The 20,762-nt window shown below is 41.6% G+C and overlaps 1 protein-coding gene across 1 annotated transcript in view; it reads left to right on the top strand.

The window, feature by feature from the left end:
- PLEKHG7 (pleckstrin homology and RhoGEF domain containing G7) overlaps positions 1-20,762 on the top strand; it is a gene marked incomplete at both ends in the record, with an annotated part of 80,127 nt that overhangs the window by 13,007 nt on the left and 46,358 nt on the right. Inside the window, one exon of the mRNA XM_080660163.1 lies at positions 8,245-8,372. Within this exon, the coding sequence (XP_080516289.1) occupies positions 8,245-8,372 (128 nt within the window). The remainder of the gene's footprint in view (positions 1-8,244; positions 8,373-20,762) is intronic.

The following is a 20,762-nucleotide window of genomic DNA, read 5'->3' as shown; positions in this document are numbered from 1 at the left end:
CAAAAAAAAAGCACCTCTCAAGAATGTTTGTTTAGTTGTGCTTCCCCAAACAAGGGACAGCGTGAGGTTATACTGCATTTCCACAGGCGCAATGGGTTGCCAGCCACACCCCAAACATTTTACATTTATTATTAGTTCATTTCCTAGCTTAATATCTCTCGGGGGAAATTAGGTATCAAAAAATTCCTTTCCTGCCCTACCCCATGCACACACCATTTGGCTTGGGAGAGATAGATAAAAATTCTGAATTTATTGCAATGATTGCTTCCAGTGGATATTCAGTCTAGAACTAGACACGATGAGTCTGCCTGCATGCCATTTTTTATAAGAAGCAATTTTAATATTTGGAATCACAAAAATAAGATGACAGTTTGGAATCACCAACACCTCTCTCTCCATGAAATCTAAATTCAAAGTCATTCTGAATTCATTGCAACTACTTGCATTAATAACACTAATCCAACAATCTGAGCAACCCCAGCTGACACAGACATGCGGTCCCTTTTCAGAGTCCCAGAAATCTAGTCCACTGCCAGGCCTGGGGAAGTCAGGGGCCAGTTTTCTGCACCAGCCCATGTCTGTTTATGTTCCTATGTAGATGTTCTCTTACTGTTTACCTAGGTCTTCATATGGTTACAACTGTAATTTTGACATTTTCATTAACCCACGCCCTCTTTTGATGAACATGAAAATGTCATGTCCACAGAGATTTTGTTACTCCCTTCCAGGGTCATGTCCACCTTTCCATAATTAGCACAACAAAGCTGAGGCTCCAGCCCAGCCCTATGTGAGCCAGTTGTCTTAGCCCTGCTCCTTATGTGCAAATTGAACTCCAAAACCTAGCCTATGTGCTCCCAAATGGATGCCTCATGTCAAAAGGTACGCTAGACAAGGAGAAATGGATAGGGGTAGTTTAACTGCCTTTAATGGGGGAGAGGAAACTCAAATTGCATTTTTCTATTCTATATGCGTAATCATTCATATTCCAAAATGGAAAAGTAAATTCATTTGAGGACTGTGTGTATATCATTCTGTAGGTCAATATATTTATTGCATAAGCTTATTTAAATGCCTGCTCTCTGTCAAGCTCTATGTTAGTGCTTGGATTCTATGATATTTAAGACCCAGCATGAGCCTGCAATGAAATCATAAAAACATAAAGTTGGGGGAGGGGAATGAAGGAAAGGGAGTAGGCTGTCTCTGAGCAGATCAGAAAAATTCCTGGAGGAAGGGAGTCTAAGCTGGAATTTAGAGATGAGTATGAGTTTGCCAGGCAGACAACGCAGAGATAGGCAGGCAGATGGGAACTACCTGAGCCAAGGCATGGAGGCGTGAAGTACAGGGTAAGTTTAAAGAATAGTGAGCAGTTAGCTATTACTGGAGTATACATTTGCGGCAGGAAATGACAGTGATGATGATGGGTGTATGCAGGTTTGTTATGGTTCAATTTACACAACAAATGTTTATTGAGCTCTTAGTAAACATAGAGATTAAGCTCAGAAGCTAGGAGCTTAGGAAAAGAGAGGAGATAAGATATGATTCTGCAAAACTACCTTATAAAGTAAGATATTTTCCATGAGGGAGGATGACAGTAGAGGAGTATTGCATTCGCTGGTATTTATTAAAAAAAAAACAATGGATTGAATATTAAATGAGCACCTACTAACACGAATGATAACAAGACATTTTTGTTGCACTGAAGGAACTGGCAGTCTAGTGGAGTAGACATGTAAATAGAACATCTTATCTAATAAAAGAGTAATATGCAAATTGACCATCACTCCAAGACACAAGATGGCCGCCCCCATGTGGTCAAAGATGGCTTCCCCCATGTGCACACAAGATGGCCACCACAAGAAGGCTGGCAGGGGAGGGCAGTTATGGGCAGTTGGGGGTGACCAGGCCAGCAAAGGAGGGCAGTTGGGGGGGACCCAGGCCTGCAGGGGAGGGCAGTTGGGGGGACCAGGCCTGCAGGGGAGGGCAGTTGAGGGGGCCAGGCCTGCAGGGGAGGGCAGTTGGGGGGGACCCAGGCCTGCAGGGGAGGGCAGTTGGGGGGACCAGGCCTGCAGGGGAGGGCAGTTGAGGGGGCCAGGCCTGCAGGGGAGGGCAGTTTGGGGGAACCAGGCCTGCAGGGGAGGGCAGTTTGGGGGGACCAGGCCTGCAAGGGAGGACAGTTGGGGGGGGCCAGGCCTGCAGGGGAGGGCAGTTGAGGGGGCCAGGCCTGCAGGGGAGGGCAGTTTGGGGGAACCAGGCCTGTAGGGGAGGACAGTTGGGGGGACCAGGCCTGCAAGGGAGGACAGTTGGGGGGGGCCAGGCCTGCAGGGGAGGGCAGTTGGGGGGACCAGGCCTGCAGGGGAGGGCAGTTGAGGGGGCCAGGCCTGCAGGGGAGGGCAGTTGGGGGGGACCCAGGCCTGCAGGGGAGGGCAGTTGGGGGGACCAGGCCTGCAGGGGAGGGCAGTTGAGGGGGCCAGGCCTGCAGGGGAGGGCAGTTTGGGGGAACCAGGCCTGCAGGGGAGGACAGTTTGGGGGGACCAGGCCTGCAAGGGAGGACAGTTGGGGGGGGCCAGGCCTGCAGGGGAGGGCAGTTGGGGGGGACCCAGGCCTGCAGGGGAGGGCAGTTGGGGGGACCAGGCCTGCAGGGGAGGGCAGTTGAGGGGGCCAGGCCTGCAGGGGAGGGCAGTTGTGGGTGATCAGGCCAGCAGGGAGGGCAGTTAGGGATGACCAGGCCAGCAGAGGAGGGCAGTTGGGGAAGACCATATCTGCAGAGAAGGGCAGTTGTAGGCGATCAGGCCAGCAGGGAGGGCAGTTAGGGGTGACTGGGCCAGCAGAGGAAGGCAGTTGGGGGAGACCAGGCCAGCAGGTAAGGGCAGTTGTGGGGGCACCAGGCCTGCAGGGGAGGATAGTTTAGGGGGGCAGGCCTGCAGGGGAGGGCAGTTGGGGGGTACCAGGCCAGCTAGGGAGGGCAGTTAGGGGTGACCGGACCAGCAGGGGAGGGCAGTTGGGGGCAACCAGGCCTGCAGGGGAAGACAGTTAGGGGTGACCAGATGGGCAGGAGAGGGCAGTTAGGGGCAATTGGGCCGGCCGGAGAGAAGTTAGGCGTCGATTATGCTGGCAGTGGAGTGGTTAGGGGGTGATCAGGCTGGCAGGCAGAAGCTGTTAGGGGCAATTAAGCAGAGGCAGGCAAGCCATTGGGAGCCAGCAGTCCTGGATTGTGATCAGGCCTAAACGGGCGGTCGGACATCCCTCAAGGGGTCCCAGATTGGAGAGGGTGCAGGCTGGGCTGAGGGAGAGGGTGCAGGCTGGGCTCTGGCCACTTTAAAAAAGTTTCCCAGAATCTATACCCTGCAACTTCTATTTATATGAATTTCATGCACCGGGCCTCTAGTTATATCATAATATATTTAGTGTTCAACATAGCATTTATTAACACTGATAGAAGTGCTTTATAATAATTAACTTTATCCATCCTCACACAATAAGTAGGTATGATTATTATCTAAATTTCACAAATGGCAAATCAGGGCCAGAGAGGTTATTAACTTGCTCAATCAGGTCACTCAGCTAAGGTTTAAATCCAGGCAATTGACTCCTCATTCTTTTTTTATTTTCTTAATATATTTCCATTGATTTTAGATAGGAAGAGAAAGGGAAAGAGGGACAGAAACATCATTGTTGAGAGAGAATCATTGATTGGCTACCTCCTGCACACCCCACACTGGGGATGGAGTCTGCAACCCAGGTATGTGCCCTTGAGTGGAATCAAACTCGGGACCCTTCAGTCTGCAGGCCGATGCTTTATCCACTGAGCCAAACTAGCTAGGGCTGACTTCTCATTCTTCACCATCACTCCAGAGAACTATAGAAGCATGAAAGAGAAACACATAAATGAGCCTAGAGACAGCGGGGGAAGACTAATCCTTCCACTCCACTGGTAGTTATGTTCTCCCTGCAGTCTCCAGGAAATACAGAGATCACTTATAGACTCATAGAAAGCTACCAAACTCATTATCAGATTGTGTAACTTCTAGACTCTAGAATCTAGAGTTAAATATCAAAAGAGTAAACGTTTCCCCTCAATGTTCACCTAGGTTACATTTCTCTTTCAGATTACTATAATTTTTCCAATCTCCTGTGTCCCCATAAATACTAAATTTCATTGTATTTTCTAGAGTCTTTATCAAGGAAAGTATGAAGTTTACAGGAAAGCTTCTAATAGTTCTTTTCAGGGGATTTTTCTCATGGGTTCCCAGCATTTTATGTTATATAATACCTTATGACTAGCTCTGTGAAAATTCCTGGCTATATTTATATACTGCTAATTCATAATGTATCAGTTCCAATGTCCTTTATCCAGGTTGATGAAACTAGAATGATATTTCTCACCTAAATTACTGTAAATTTTCCTACTCCTACCAAATTCAGCCCTCTCCATCTTCATAACCACCATGGACATTGGGTTGGCAAATAACAAAAAGGAGAGAGTTGTAAAAAGTTCAGTTGGAACTCTAATGGTCTTATGAAACATCATCATAAATAGGTAGTGAAAAAAACCTCAGGAGTGCAGAATGTCAAAAAGTGACCCTATTCTTGGAGAAGGAAGTCCAGGATAGGAAGCTTTGTATCAGTTAGGATAGCCTTTGTTTGCAAATGAAAGGCATTTCTCTTGTAATATAAACAAAGCTCAGGTCAGCAACCTTTTAGGATCTTTCTGTTTTTCTGTTCTGCTCTTATCTTTGCAAGATTACTGGTATACTTTCAAATATCAAACAATATTAAAAACAATAAGAAGAAGAGCAAAGGGTGAAAGTAAAGAGAAGTTAGAGAGCTCTGGCCACTTAGAAAAAGTTTCCCAGAATCTATACGCTGTAACTTCTATTTAAATTTCATTGATCAGCCTTAGCCAGTTTGGCTTAGTGGATAGAGCATTGGCCTGCAGACGGAATGGTCCTGGGTTTGACTCCAGTCAAGGGCATGTACCTCAATTGCAGGCTCCTCCCCAGCCTGGGCCCTGGTCAGAGCACGTGCAAGAAGCAACCAATTGATGTGTTTCTCTCACATTGATGTTTCTCTCTGTCTTTCCCTCTCTTTTCCACTCTCTCTAAAATCAATGGGAAAATATCCTTGGGAGAGGATAGATAAATAAATAAATCTCATTGGCCAGATTTGGGTCACATGGCCTCTGCTAGCTGCAAGGGAGTCCGAGTAAATCACTGTATTACCTCAGCACATTCCATCCCAAGCAAAGCAGGGTTTTGATAGTAAGAAAAATGAAGAGCACACACATTGGTTTGGCAGCTAGCAATGTCTGCAAAATTAACCTATAAAGTTTTCCAATTAATAAAAGAGAGGAGAAGAGAGACAAGCAAAGAAAGGGCAGTTGAAAGAGATTTTAAAACCTCAGGGAATAGAGCCAATTAAATAAAGCCAAGCCAATTTTATTTAAGTATTTCCTTTTTAAGTTACTTAGTTGATGTCTCTACATCTTATGGAAAAAATAGGGGTTAGGAAGATTTGGAAAGGGCAATGCATTCCCAGCAAAGGCACTGAAGTGTGAAACATTTTGTGTGGGGATTACAATCCATCCCCTGTTTCCAGAGAATAAATTGCAAAGTAATGAATATCAGGGGCCATGTTATAGAAGGCTTATGTATATGCTTTAAGAAGGTATTTATCTGGTATAGAATGAAGAGCTACTGAAGTGTCTGAGGCCAGGAGGGACTAAGTCAGATTTGCATTTTGGATAACTCATGTTAGTGGCTGGGATTAGGATGGAATCAAGAAGATAAAGCTCAAGGTGAAAAAATAAGTTAAGAGGCAACTGTATTAATACAGATGGATGCCCAGTCGGCATGACTTAGTGGTTGACCATTGACCTATGAACCAGAAAGTCACAATTCAATTCCTGATCAGGGCACATGACTGGGTTGAGGGCTCAATCCCCAGTGTGGGGCATGCAGGAGGCAGCTGATTAATGATTCTCTTTCATCATTGATGTTTCTATCTCTCTCCCTCTCTCTTCCTCTCTAAAATCAATAAAAATATATTTTTTAAAAATACAGATGGAAGATGCAGAGGTCTGATCTAGTGAGGATGCAGAGCAGTGTACAAATTTGAAAAATTACTTCTTTGAGCATCAGGGGAGACTTCTTGGAGGAAGCAGCCTTTTATGGCTAAAAATTAACTTTTTATGCCTACAGCACCAATCTGCAGAGTCTGAGGCAGCCCTACTTCAAATACTTTTTAGGAGTTTATGGGACATAGGTTATTAATTAATAGAAATTTCTAAACAACTTGTCCTGGTATTTATAAGTAAAATTATCTCTGGAAATGCTTTTGGCCAAAGGCTGAAAATTTGAAATAACTCTTAAAATCTAAAGGTAGGAAAAGGCTACATCAAATTACTTGTATCCTCAAAATCAGTTGTTCTCCAACTCTGGTATCTAGGGAGCTGGGAGAACTTCAGATTCAGAGTCCCACCTTCAGACCTCCTGGGTCAGAATCCTGAGGATGGGACTGTGGATGGGTTTTATAATAAATTCCACAAGGTATTCTAAGATACACCAGACTTTGGTCAACAGCATACTAGGCCTGACAGGGCATAACCAGTACTCCAACATCAGACATATTAACGAGAAAAGAGGCATGAGATCCAAGAATGTACAATTATGAGACAAAAGATGGAAGCACAGGAAGAAAGGCCATCACTCATGTGGAAGGTCAAAAGCATGGAGCTTGGCTACAAGCTTTGAGAACTCAAGAAGCAGGCAGGTGGGAAAGTGGAAGCAGCAGAGGAGGGGCTGGGCTGGGGAGATTAATGGGGTTCCAAGCATGGGGATGGGTAATGAACCAAATCATAATATCCAAAGTATATCAGATTCTCAACTTCAAGGCAAATCCATACTTATGCTTTTGCTGGTAAATTGAGACAAATTTCCTCTGTATATAAAGTAATCTATATTAAGCTATTTGTTGATTTAAAAAAAAAGAGAATTTAAAGATTACATTGGTCAATAAGTAGAAAGAATTGCATCTCACATCCCTCAAAATAGAGCAAAGGATTATCTGAACAGCTCTGATGAGGAAGCTATGACAACCCCTATAATCCAATGCTATCAGGCAGGTTCCCAGAGGGGCAGATCACTTACCCCTTTTGCTCTTAGAGATCACTGAGCATATGGCTTTGGAGCTGCCCCCCACTGTGTCTGATATGGCAACCATTTATTTTGTGAATGTCCGACAGACAGGAGGTCTCATGAAATGGGGTAGAGAAAAGGAGCAGGTACATAGGCCTCTCTTTTACTAAGCTTTACTGATCATAGTTCTCACTTTCTCTGGGAAAAATAAAAGTACTGGCTTGAAATAACCGGCCTCGGATCTCTAGGGATGCTGGTGGCATCCTGCTCCCTCTGCGGCCCTGTGAATAATTTGCAAAGACTTGTGTGTGAGGGCTTTCTCCTAGTCGAGTGGTCGGCAAACTGTGGCTCGCGAGCCACATGCAGCTCGCAAGCCGTGGTTTGCCGTTCTGTTGACTAATGAGTTTGCCCACCACTGGGATAGGGGCTTAATCACAGGGAACAACAACAGCCTGTAATTACTGGAATAGAGAGTCTAGGTCAGTGGTCGGCAAACTCATTAGTCAACAGAGCGGCAAACCGCGGCTCGCGAGCCGCATGTTGCTCACAATCCGCAGTTTGCCGACCACTGTCCTAGTCTGTTCTTTTGATTCAGAATATGTTGGCTATGTTTGTGCTGACATTTTTCTTTAATCATCACCCGAGGATATGTTTTACTGATTTTAGTGACAGGGGGAGAGAGAGAGAGAGAGGGAGGAAGGAAGGGAGGAAGAAACATCAATCAGTTGCCTCCTGCATGTGTCCCAACACGGGATCAGCCGACAACCTATGTACGTGCCCTGACTGGCAATCAAACTGCCCCCTTTTGGTGCACAGGATGTCACTCCAACCAACTAAACCACACCAGCCAGGGCTGTGTAACTTTGAGAGAGTTGTTCTGCTTTGGACTAGTCAGAATCATGAATGGTCAATAAAACTCAAAAAGGTGTGGAGAGTGTGTGTCATCATAGCCGTCCTGTGCCTGGAGCCTGGCGTAGCCTCCAAATCCTTCCTTTAAAAAAGCAGGCATTCCTCAGGCTTGGAGCAGTCACTCCTGAATGCCCAGAGTGGTCCGAGTGATGACCGGCCTGCACGCAGCTGTAAGCTCTCTCCTTCTGTCTCTTGAGCGCAGGTTCTACGAGCACAGACGGAGCTCTGTGGTGCTCAACTTGCCTGGACTTGAGGTGTTCCCTGGGGACCTTCTGGTGTCAGATGGAGCTGCCGATTACCTGTGCCAACCACTTCTGCTACTGAATTCAGGTCTCGTCATTCAGCATACTTATACCACATGCCTGCTATGGAAGGATATTGTAATGAACCGGTGGGGGTGGGGGGTACAGATTTTCAAAATACTTAATTACCAGTACCACATGTGCACTGACAAGTTCAACAGATCTCTCACCAACTTAGGCATCAGCCATGAATTACTGGAAGCAGCTGAATAAACTCTGCTATTAGCCACTCCACTTACAGAGATGTATGAGGCCCTCTTGTCAAGTAATTTGCCCAGATCCAGGGACGGTCACCACCTTGGAGCTGAATGCTCTCTCTGGGCTGGTGGGCAGCTTCCATATCATCACTGTGACGCTAGGCACACAACAAATACCACACCCACACCCTTCCAACCAGGGTGGTACCCTATGGAGACAGAGGTCCTTCAGCGGATTACTGTTAGAGGAGATTAGAGAGAGGCAGCCTTAAGGGTAAATCTTCTGCATTTTGGGTTTTTTTTTTTAATTTCGTTATTGATTAAGGTGTTACATATGTGTCCTCATCCCTCCATTATCCCCCACCACCCCCCACTTATGCCCTCAGCCCCCTGGTGTTCGTGTCCATTGGTTAGGCTTATATGCAAGCATACAAGTCCTTTGGTTGATCTCTCCTCCTTACCCCCACCCTCCCCTACCTTCTCTCTGAGGTTTGATGGTCTGATTGATGCTTCTGTCTCTGGATCTATCCCTATTCATCAGTTTATGTTGTTCATTATATTCCATAAATCAGTGAGATCATGTGGTATTTATCTTTCTCTGACTAGCTTATTTCACTTAGCATAATGCTCTCCAGTTCCATCCAGGCTGTTGCAAATGGTAAGAATTCCTTCTTTTTTACTGCAGCATAGTATTCCATTGTATAGATGTACCACAGTTTTTTAATCCACTCATCTGCTGATGAGCACTTAGGCTGTTTCCAAATCTTAGCTATGGTGAATTGTGCTGCTATGAACATAGGGGTGCATATATCCTTTCTAATTGGTGTTTCTAGCTTCTTGGGGTATATTCCTAGAAGTGGGATCACTGGGTCAAATGGGAGTTCCATTTTTAGTTTTTTGAGGAAACTCCATACTGTTCTCCACAGTGGCTGCACCAGTCTGCATTCCCACCAGCGGTGCACGAGGGTTCCTTTTTCTCCGCATCCTCGCCAACAATTGTCGTTTGTTGATTTGTTGATGATAGCCATTCTGACAGGTGTGAGATGATACCGAATTGTCGTTTTGATTTGCATCTCTCGGATAATTAGTGACTTTGAGCAGGTTTTCATATGTCTCTTGGCCTTCCTTATGTCTTCTTTTGAAAAGTGTCTATTTAGGTCCATTGCCCATTTTTTTTATTGGATTGTTTATCTTCCTTTTGTTAAGTTGTATGAGTTCCTTGTAAATGTTGGAGAATAAACCCTTATCGGTGATGACATTGGCAAATATGTTTTCCCATGCAGTAGGCTTTCTTGTTGTTTTGTTGATAGTTTCTTTTGCTGTGCAAAAGCTTTTTATTTTGATGTAGTCCCATTTGTTTATTTTCTCTTTAGTTTCCATTGCCCTAGGACCAGTATCAGTGAAGAAATTGCTTCAGCATATGTCTGAGATTTCGCTGCCTGTGGATTCCTCTAGTATTTTTATGGTTTCCCATCTTATGTATAAGTCCTTGATCCATTTTGAGTTTATATTTGTGTATGGTGTAAGTTGGTGGTCTAGTTTCATTTTTTTTTTTGCGTGTGTCGGTCCAATTTTCCCAACACCATTTATTGAAGAGACTGTCTTGACTCCATTTTATGTTCATGCCCCCTTTGTCAAATATTAATTGGGCATAGTGGTTTGGGTCAATTTCTTGGTTCTCTATTCTATTCCATTGATCTATATGTCTGTTCTTGTGCCAGTACCAGGCTGTTTTAAGAATAGTTGCTTTGTAATATAGCTTGATATCTGGTTTTGAGATCCCACCTACTTTGTTCTTCTTTCTCAGGATTGCTGCAGCTACTCGGGGTCTTTTTTTTATTCCAGATGAATTTTTGGAAAGTTCATTGTAGGTCTGTGAAACATGCCATTGGTATTTTAATGGGAATTGCATTAATCTATAGATTGCTTTGGGTAGAATGGACATTTTGATGATGTTGATTCTACCAATCCATGAACACGGTATGTTCTTCCATCTGTTTATGTCTTCCTCTATCTCTTTTTTCAGTGTCCTGTAGTTTTTCGCATATAGTTCTTTTACCTCCTTAGTTAAGTTTATTCCTAGGTATCTTAATTTTTGTGGTGTGATGGTAAATGGGATTGCTTTTTTAGTCTCTCCTTCTGTAAGTTCACTGTTGGTGTAAAGAAATGCCAGAGATTTCTTGGCATTAATTTTGTATCCTGCTACCTTGCCAAATTCATTTATTAAGTCTAATAATTTTTTGATGGAGTCTTTAGGGTTTTCTATGTACAGTATCATGTCATCTGTGAATAAGGACAGTTTTACTTCTTCTTTTTCAATTTGGATGCCTTTTATTTCTTCTTCTTGTCTGATTGCAATGGCTAGTACTTCCAGCACTATGTTGAACAGGAGTAGTGAGAGTGGGCATCCCTGTCTCCTTCCTGTTCTTAGGGGAAATGGTTTTAGTTTTTGCCCATTGAGTATGATGTTGGCTGTGGGTTTGTCATATATGGCTTTTATTATGTTGAGGTATGATCCTTCTATTCCCACCTTGCTGAGAGTTTTTATCAAGAAGGGGTGTTGGATTTTGTCAAATGCTTTTTCTGCATCAATTGATATGACTGTGATTTTTATCTCTCACTTTGTTTATGTGATGTATCATGTTTATTGATTTGCGGATATTGTACCATCCTTGCATCCCCGGGATAAATCCTACTTGGTCATGGTGTATGATCTTTCTGATGTATTGCTGGATCCAATTTGCTAGAACTTTGTTGAGGATTTTGGCATCTATGTTCATGAGGGATATTGGCCTATAATTCTCTTTCATTGTGTTGTCTTTATCTGGTTTGGGTATTAGGGTGATGCTGGCTTTGTAGAATGAGTTTGGAAGTGTTCCTTCCTCTTGAATTTTTTGGAATAGTCTGAGAAGGATAGGTTTTAGTTCTTCCTTGAATGTTTGGTATAACTCCCCTGTGAAGCCACCTGGCCCTGGGCTTTTGTTTGCTGGGAGCTTTTTGATGACTGCTGCAATTTCTTCCATAGTTATCGGCCTATTGAGATGTTTAGATTCTTCCTGATTGAGTTTTGGAAGGTTGTGTTTTTCTAGGAATATGTCCATTTCCTCCAGGTAGTCTAGTTTGTTGGAGTAGAGTTATCATAGTATTTTTTAACAAAACTTTGTATTTCTGTGGGGTCTGTTGTTATTTCTCCTCTCTCATTTCTAATTTTGTTTATTTGAGTCCTCTGTCTTTGCTTCTTGGTGAGCTTGACTAGAGATTCATCAATCTTGTTTATCCTTTCAAAGAACCAACTCTTGGTTTCATTGATCTTTTGTATTGTTTTTTTGGTCTCTATGTCATTTATTTCTGCTCTGATCTTTATTATTTCCTCCCTTCTGTTCACTCTGGGCTTTTCTTGTTGCTCTCTTTCTAATTCTTTGAGTTGTAGAGTTAGATGATTTACTACCATTTTTTCTTGTTTTTTGAGGTAGGCCTGTAGAGCTATAAACTTCCCTCTCAGGACTGCTTTCATTGTGTCCCATAGATTTTATTTATTTATTTATTTATTTTTTTTTTTTTTTTTTTTTTTTTTTTTTTTTTAGAGAGATGGAGTTACATTTATTACACATGGGTCCAGAGGAAAATGTCTCTCAAATTCTGGGCCCCAACATGCAGGAATTTTCCCTATTTATATGTTTTTACCTTCTTTGTCTGCCAAATATGGGGTGTTTCCGGCCCCTTTTGCAAGTTCTTAAAGAGCCCGTATGTGCTGGGGCCTTGAGACCTCAACCAGAGGCCTGGCCTGGCGCCAGCACTGATAACCTTGTCTAGGGAAGGTTTAATGGCCTCTCTGAAGTTGGAGTAGTTTTTTTTTTTTTTTTTTTTCAGTGTTTCTCTTTCTTTTTTTTTTTTCTTTTTTTTTCAAATTTTTATTAAGGTATTATATGTGTACATATCTTACCATTGCCCCCCACCCCCACCCCACTCCCATACATGCCCTCACCCCCCAATGTTTTGTATCCGTTGCTTACTCTTATATACATGCATATAAGTCCTTCAGTTGATCTCTTATTTCCCCCACCTCTCCCTAACCTTACCACTGTAATTTGACAGTCTGTTTGATGCTTTACTGCCTCTGTAACTATCATTTTGTTCATCAGTTTATAATGTTTTTCATTATCCCCAAATGAGTGGGATCATGTGGTATTTTTCTTTCATTGACTGGCTTATTTCACTTAGCATAATGTTCTCTAATTCCATCCAAGTGCCTACAAATGGTAGTAATTCCTTCTTTTTTACGGCAGCATAGTATTCCATTGTGTAGATGTACCATAGTTTTCTGATCCAGTCATCTGCTGATGGGCACCTAGGCTGTTTCCAAATCTTAGCTATTGTAAATTGTGCTGCTATGAACATAGGGGTGCATATATCCTTTCTGATTGGTGTTTCTGGTTTCTTAGGATATATTCCTAGGAGTGGGATTACTGGGTCAAATGGGAGTTCCATTTTCAGTTTTTTGAGGAAACTCCATACTGTTCTCCACAGTGGCTGCACCAGTCTGCATTCCCACCAGCAGTGCACGAGGGTTCCTTTTTCTCCGCATCCTCGCCAACACTTGTCGTTTGTTGATTTGTTGATGATAGCCATTCTGACAGGTGTGAGATGGTATCGCATTGTTGTTTTGATTTGCATCTCTCGGATAATTAGTGACTTTGAGCATGTTTTCATGTGTCTCTTGGCCTTCCTTCTGTCTTCTTTCGAAAAGATTCTATTTAGGTCCATTGCCCATTTTTTTATTGGATCCTTTATCTTCCTTTTATTAAGTTGTATAAGCTGCCTGTAGATGTTGGAAATTAAACCTTTATCAGTGATACCATTTGCAAATATGTTCTCCCATACAGTGGTCTTTCTTGTTGTTTTGTTGATGGTTTCTTTTGCTGTGCAAAAGCTTTTTATTTTGATGTAGTCCCATTTGTTTATTTTCTGTTTGGCTTCCATTGCCCTAGGGGCAGTATCACTGAAAAAGTTCTTTTGGCATATGTCTGAGATTTTGCTGCCTGTGGATTCCTCTAGTATTTTTATGGTTTCCCGTCTTATATTTAAGTCTTGTACCCATTTTGAGTTTATTTTTGTGTATGGTGTAAGTTGGTGATCTAGTTTCATTTTTTTGCATGTATCTGTCCAATTTTCCCAACACCATTTATTAAAGAGACTGTCTTGACTCCATTGTATGCTCATGCCTCCTTTGTCAAATATTAAATGCGCATATTGGTTTGGGTCGATATCTGGATTCTCTATTCTGTTCCATTGATCTATATGTCTGTTCTTGTGCCAGTACCAGGCTGTTTTGAGGACAGTGGCTTTGTAATACAGCTTGAAATCTGGTATTGAGATCCCTCCTACTTTATTCTTCTTTCTCAGGATTGCTGTGGCTATTCGGGGTCTTTTTTTATTCCAGATGAATTTTTGGAGAGTTCTTTCTAGGTCTGTGAAATATGTCGTTGGTATTTTAATGGGGAGTGCATTGAATCTATAGATTGCTTTGGGTAGTATGGACATTTTAATGATGTTGATTCTACCAATCCATGAACATGGTATGTTCTTCCATCTGTTTACATCTTCCTCTATCTCTTTTTTCAGGGTCCTGTAGTTTTCCGCATATAGGTCTTTTACCTCCTTGGTTAGGTTTATTCCTAAGTATCTTAATTTTTTTGGTGCAATGGAAAATGGGATTGCTTTTTTAGTCTCTCTTTCTGTAAGTTCATTGTTGGTGTATAGAAATGCCATAGATTTCTTGGCATTAATTTTGTATCCTGCTACATTGCCGAATTCATTTATTAAGTCTGTTAGTTTTTTTATGGAGTCTTTCGGGTTTTTTATGTACAATATCATGTCATCTGCAAATAAGGACAGCTTTACTTCTTCTTTTCCAATTTGGATGCCTTTTATTTCTTCTTCTTGTCTAATTGCAGTGGCTAATACTTCCAGTACTATGTTGAACAGGAGTGGTGATAGTGGGCATCCCTGTCTTGTTCCTGTTCTTAGGGGAAATGGTTTTAGTTTTTGCCCATTGAGTATGATGTTAGCTGTGGGTTTATCATATATAGCTTTTATTATGTTGAGGTATGATCCTTCTATTCCCACCTTGTTGAGAGTTTTTATCAAGAAAGGGTGTTGGATTTTGTCAAATGCTTTTTCTGCATCAATTGATATGACTATGTGATTTTTATCTCTCAATTTGTTTATGTGATGTATCACATTTATTGATTTGCGGATATTGAACCATCCTTGCATTCCTGGGATAAATCCTACTTGGTCATGGTGTATGATCTTTCTGATGTACTGCTGGATCCTATTTGCTAGAATTTTATTGAGGATTTTGGCATCTACATTCATGAGGGATATTGGCCTGTAATTCTCCTTCATTGTGTTGTCTTTATCTGGTTTTGGTATTAGGGTGATGCTGGCTTCATAGAAGGAGCTTGGAAGTGTTCCTTCCTCTTGAATTTTTTGGAATAGTCTGAGGAGGATAGGTTTTAGTTCTTCCTTGAATGTTTGGTAGAACTCTCCTGTGAAGCCGTCTGGCCCCGGGCTTTTGTTTGCCGGAAGCTCTTTGATGACTGCTTCAATTTCTTCCATAGTTACTGGCATGTTGAGCTGTTTAGATTCTTCCTGATTGAGTTTTGGAAGGTTATATTTTTCTAGGAATATGTCCATTTCCTCCAGGTTGTCCAGTTTGTTGGAATAGAGTTGTTCGTAGTATTTTTTAACAATCCTTTGTATTTCAGCGGGATCTGTTGTTATTTCACCTCTTTCATTTCTGATCTTGTTTATTTGGGTCCTCTCTCTTTGCTTCTTGGTGAGCCTGGCTAGAGGTTCATCAATCTTGTTTATCCTTTCAAAGAACCAGCTCTTGGTCTTGTTGATCTTTTGTATTGTTTCTTTGGTCTCTATGTCGTTTATCTGTGCTCTGATCTTTATTATTTCCTTCCTTCTGCTTACACTGGGCTTTTCTTGTTGCTCTTTTTCTAACTCTTTGAGTTGTTGGGTTAGGTAATTTATTGCCCCTGTTTCTTGTTTTTTGCAGTAGGCTTGTAGAGCTATGAACTTCCCTCTCAAGACTGCTTTCGCTGTGTCCCATAGATTTTGGATTGTAGTGTTTTCATTGTCATTTGTTGTCATGATGTTTTTTATTTCTTCTTTGATCTCTCTGGTAACCCAGTCATGGTTTAATAGCATGCTGTTTAGTCTCCATGTGTTTGATTTCTTTGGGTTGTTTTTATTGTAGTTGATTTCCAGTTTTATGCCACTGTGGTCTGAGAAGATGCTTGATATGATTTCTATCTTCTTGAATTTGAAGAGACTTTGCCTGTGTCCCAACATATGGTCTATCTTTGAAAATGACCCATGTGCACTTGAGAAGAATGTATATTCTGTGGCTTTGGGGTGAAATGTTCTGAAGATGTCAATTAATTCCATCTGGTCTAGTGAGTCATTTAGGATTGATGTTTCTTTGCTGATGTTTTGTTTAGAGGATTTGTCCAATGGTGATAGTGGGGTATTAAAGTCTCCTACTATGATTGTATTGCTGTCAATCTCTCCCTTGATATCCTCCAGGAGTTTTTTTATGTATTTGGGTGCTCCTGTATTGGGTGCATATATGTTTACCAGAGTTATTTCTTCTTGTTGGATTGCTCCCTTTAGTATTATGAAATGGCCTTCCTTATCTCTTGTTATGTCCTTCAGTTTGAGATCTAATTTGTCAGAAATAAGTATTGCTACCCCAGCTTTTTTTTCAGTTCCATTTGCCTGGAAAACCTTTTTCCATCCCTTCACCCTCAGTCTGTGTGCGTCTTTTTTTCTGAGGTGGGTTTCTTGTAGACAGCAGATATATGGGTCGTGTTTTCTTATCCAATCCGTTACCCTATGTCTTTTGATTGGGGCATTTAATCCATTTACATTTAAAGTTATTATTGATAGGTACTTATTTGTCGCCATTCCTATTCTTTACCCCTGTGTTACTTCTTCACTTCCTATTTCTTTTTTTTTTTACAGCAGACCCTTTAGCATTTCTTGCATTGCTGGTTTGGTGGTAATAAATTCCCTTAGTCCTTTTTTGTCTGTGAAGCTCCTGATTTCACCTTCAATTTTGATTGACAGCCTTGCTGGGTACAGTATTCTTGGATTCAGCCCCTTCCTTTGCATGACTTTGTATATTTCATTCCATTCCCTTCTGGCCTGATGAGTTTCTGTTGAGAAATCAGTTGCTAGTCTGATGGGGGTTCCTTTGTATGTAACTTTCTGTCTCTCTCTTGCTGCTTTTAAGATTCTTACTTTGTCGTTGGTGTTTGCCAATTTAATTATAATGTGCCTTGGCGTCGGTCTTTTGGGGTTCATTTTGCTTGGGACTCTGTGAGCTTCTTGGATTTGTGTGTGTTTTTTCTTCCCTATATCTGGGAAATTTTCTGTCATTATTTCTTCAAAGAGGTTTTCTATTCCTTGCTCAGCTTCCTTTCCTTCTGGAACCCCTATTATGCGGATGTTGTTTTGTTTCGTGTTGTCCCAAAGTTCCCGTAGACTCTCCTCTTGCCTTTTAATTTTTTTTTCTAGAAGTTGCTTTTCTTGGGTATTTTTTTCCATCTTGTCTTCTAGCTCACTGATGCGGTCCTCTGCTTCTTCTAGTCTACTCTTGATGCTTTCTATTGAGTTCTTTACAGCAGCGATGTCATTTTTCATTTCTTCTTGGTTCTTCTTCATTTCCTCTTGGTTCTTGCTCATATTGTCGAATTTGTCTTCCATTCTTTTCAGCCACCTTATGACCATTTCTCTGAATTCTTTTTCTGGAAGGTTGCTTGCCTCCATTTCGTTTACTTCCTTTTCTGGTGATGCCTGCTTTTCTTTCATATGCGGGCTGCCTCTTTGTCTCCCCATGGTCTCTCTTCTCTGGGTGTCTGGTTATGTAGTTCTCTCTCTCCTGGGTTGATTTAAAGGCACAAAATACAGCACTACCAGGTACAACTCACAAGGCACTGAACAGGAATGTATTCACGATATTAATAACCTCCAATAAAGGTGACCACCAGAAAAAGGCAAATTAGGTGATAGGAGAGAAAGAAGAAGAGGAAAAAAGAAAGAAAGAAAGAAAAAAAAAAGGAGTGTGAAAATGAAATTGGGAAAAGGGAAAGTAAAGAGAAGAAAAAGAAAAAAAAAGTAACAGAGACAAGAAAGTGACTAAGAGAGATAGGGGAACAGACTATATATATTGGGGATAAAACTCCAATAGAACAATCACTAATCCCAGCAAATGCCAGCAACAAGTGCCTGGGGATTAGTACAAACTACAACACCAACTAATATGGAGTGAGGCAAGGGAAAGCTGAAGCACAAAACAAACAAAAAAAATAAACAAAAGAAGAATAAGCAAAACAATCTCACAAAAAAGCATAAAAATTGGATATAATCTACATTCAAGCAAACAACAACAAAAGGACAGAGAGAAGGACAAGTTTATGGATAGCTCAGACAGCGAAGGGAGAGGTGTATGTGGACTTGGAGCAGGGGATTGGAGATTAGATATGTAAGTAGGGTGAAATTTTAACAAGGGGTAAACAGAAAGAATAGGGAGAATCTAAAGCAGTAAAAGGGTAAGATAAACAGGACACTGAAAAGGGGGAGGTTAGGAAGAGAGTGATGGCCTAAAGGTAGAGTTGAGATAGAGTAAAACGATGCTAAAGGAAAGATAGAAATAGAATGTAGAACCCTAATCCCAAAATAAAATGAAGAGAAAATAAAATGACACTTAAAAAAAAAAAAAAAAAAAGATAAAATAGCAGTAGTAATAATACGGATTGAAAATAAAAATGTAATAATTAAAAAGGTAAAATCAAGTGATGAAAAAAGAAAAAAAAAAGTTTCTTGATTAAAAGATGCAAAAAATGAAAATAAAAAAGAATAAAAAAATAAAAAAATAAAAGGTAAAAATAAAATGTGAAGTAGTGAAGGTCATTCACTTCCTCTGTTTTTCTGTTTGGCACGCCTGTTTCTCAGTCCAGACAGTATTGCAGTTCCCTGCGATCCACTGCTCTTCGGTGTTGTAAGCCAGTCCTGATTTTAAGCAGGCGGTGTGTCTTAATTTCTCGTATTCCTTTATTTTTGATTACACAAGAGTCAATTTGTGATTCAGCCCCTGGGTGGCAGTGTTTCTGGATTAACTTCCGGGTCTATCTATGGCCTCTCTAGGCAGTGTTAGAGCCTTCTTTCCCGCACTCGCCACTGGCCTGTGGGAGTGGTCTGCCTCAGAGCTGACTCTCTGATGGTCACTCCCAGCTCCGATCCCCAGGTTCCAGAAAAACAACCTTCCCCTGCAGTCTCCCAGGGTGTCCCCAACTGGGTGATCCTATGTATTGGGCTTAGTAATCAGAGGCAAGAACTTTAAGAGGAAAAAGCCCAGTTGTGCGAACTCCGGGACTCCGCGTAAGCCCAGGCACCCAGGGAACGCAGGGGCTGCGCTTAAGTCTGGACTGCCTGAAATTCTTAGGGTGTCCCTGCACTTCAGATCAAAATGGGTTGCTTTTTAGAGTGCCCTTCTCTTAGCAGCTCTGAGGACCCCTTTCCACAATCACAGATCACGCCAGCCCCTACAGCCACGGATTTTTCTAGGCACAGACTTCCCTGGTCCTCCAGCTCCCGCAAAACGCGCGTTCCTCTCTCCCGCCGGGGCCAGAGACCTCACCTTATCCCAGGCGAAATCTGACCTTTCCGTGGTGGAGTGTAGAGCTCCTCTGAACCCGTGTGCTTGCGCCAGTTGGGGAGCGTTGTTCTGGGGCTCGCAGCTGTTCCTGGGGTGCCGCAGTTGTGGATTCTCAGGCTTCAGATAAGCTCCACTTTCCGGATCAAGATGGCGCAGACTCCGCGTCCAACCCCGCAGCCGTGTCCCATAGATTTTAGATTGCTGTGTTTTTCCTGTCATTAGTTTCCAGGATGCTTTTAATTTTTTTTTTTTTAATCTCATTGGTAACCCAGTCATTATTTAATAGCATGCTATTCAACTTCAAAGTGTTTGAGATTTTTGGATTGTTTTTATTGTAGTTTATTTCTAATTTTATGGCATTGTGGTCTGAGAAGATGCTTGGTATGATTTCAATCTTCTTGAATTTGAAGAGACTTTACTTGTGACTCAATATGTGGTCTATTTTTTAAAATGTCCCATGTACACTTGAGAAGAACATATATTCCGTGGCTTTGGGGTGAAATGTTCTGAAGATGTCAGTTAAGTTCATCTGATCTAGTGAGTCATTTAGGATTGATATATCTTGATAATTTTTTGTCTAGAGGATTTATCCAGTATGTCAGTGGTGTATTAAAGTCCCCTACTATGATTGCATTGTTGTCGATCTCTCCCTTGATATCTTCCAGTTTTGTTATGTATTTGGGTGCTCCTTCATTGGGTGCATATATGCTTATCCTGTTGTTATATCAATCCCTTTAGTATTATGAAGTTGCCTTCCTTATCTCTTGTTATGGTCTTCACTTTGAGGTCTATTTTGTCAGATATAAGTATTGCTACCCCAGCTTTTTTTTCATTTCCATTTGCCTGAAAGATATTTTTCCATCCCTTCACTTTCAGTCTGTGTGAGTCCCTTGTTCTGAGGTGGGTCTCTTGTAGACAGCATATATATGGGTCGTGTTTTTTTATCCATTCAGCCACTCGATGTCTTTTGATTGGAGACATAGTCCATTTACGTTTAAAGTTATTACTGAAAGGTACTTGTTTGTAGTCATATCTATTTTTGTGCCTGTGTTCTTTTTACCTTTTTATTTCTTCTTTTTACAACATTCCCTTTACCATTTCTTTGTTTTTATTTTATTTATTTTTTTTATTAAGGTATTATATGTGTACATATCTTACCATTGCCCTCCCACCCCGCTCCCATACATGCCCACACCCCCAATGATTTGCATCCGTTGGTTACTCTTATATGCATGCATACAAGTCCTTCAGTTGATCTCTTATTTCCCCCACCTCTCCCTAACCTTCTCGCTGTAATTTGACAGTCTGTTTGATGCTTTACTGCCTCTGTATCTATCTTTTTGTTCATCAGTTTATACTGTTTTTCATTATCCCCAAATGAGTGAGATCATGTGGTATTTTTCTTTCATTGACCGGCTTATTTTACTTAGCATAATGTTCTCTAATTCCATCCAGGTGCCTACAAATGGTAATAATTCCTTCTTTTTTA

The sequence above is a fragment of the Plecotus auritus genome, assembly GCF_963455305.1.
Source record: "Plecotus auritus genome assembly, chromosome: 3".
NCBI classification, from domain to species: domain Eukaryota; kingdom Metazoa; phylum Chordata; class Mammalia; order Chiroptera; family Vespertilionidae; genus Plecotus; species Plecotus auritus.
This window is presented reverse-complemented; position numbering and strand designations above follow the sequence as displayed.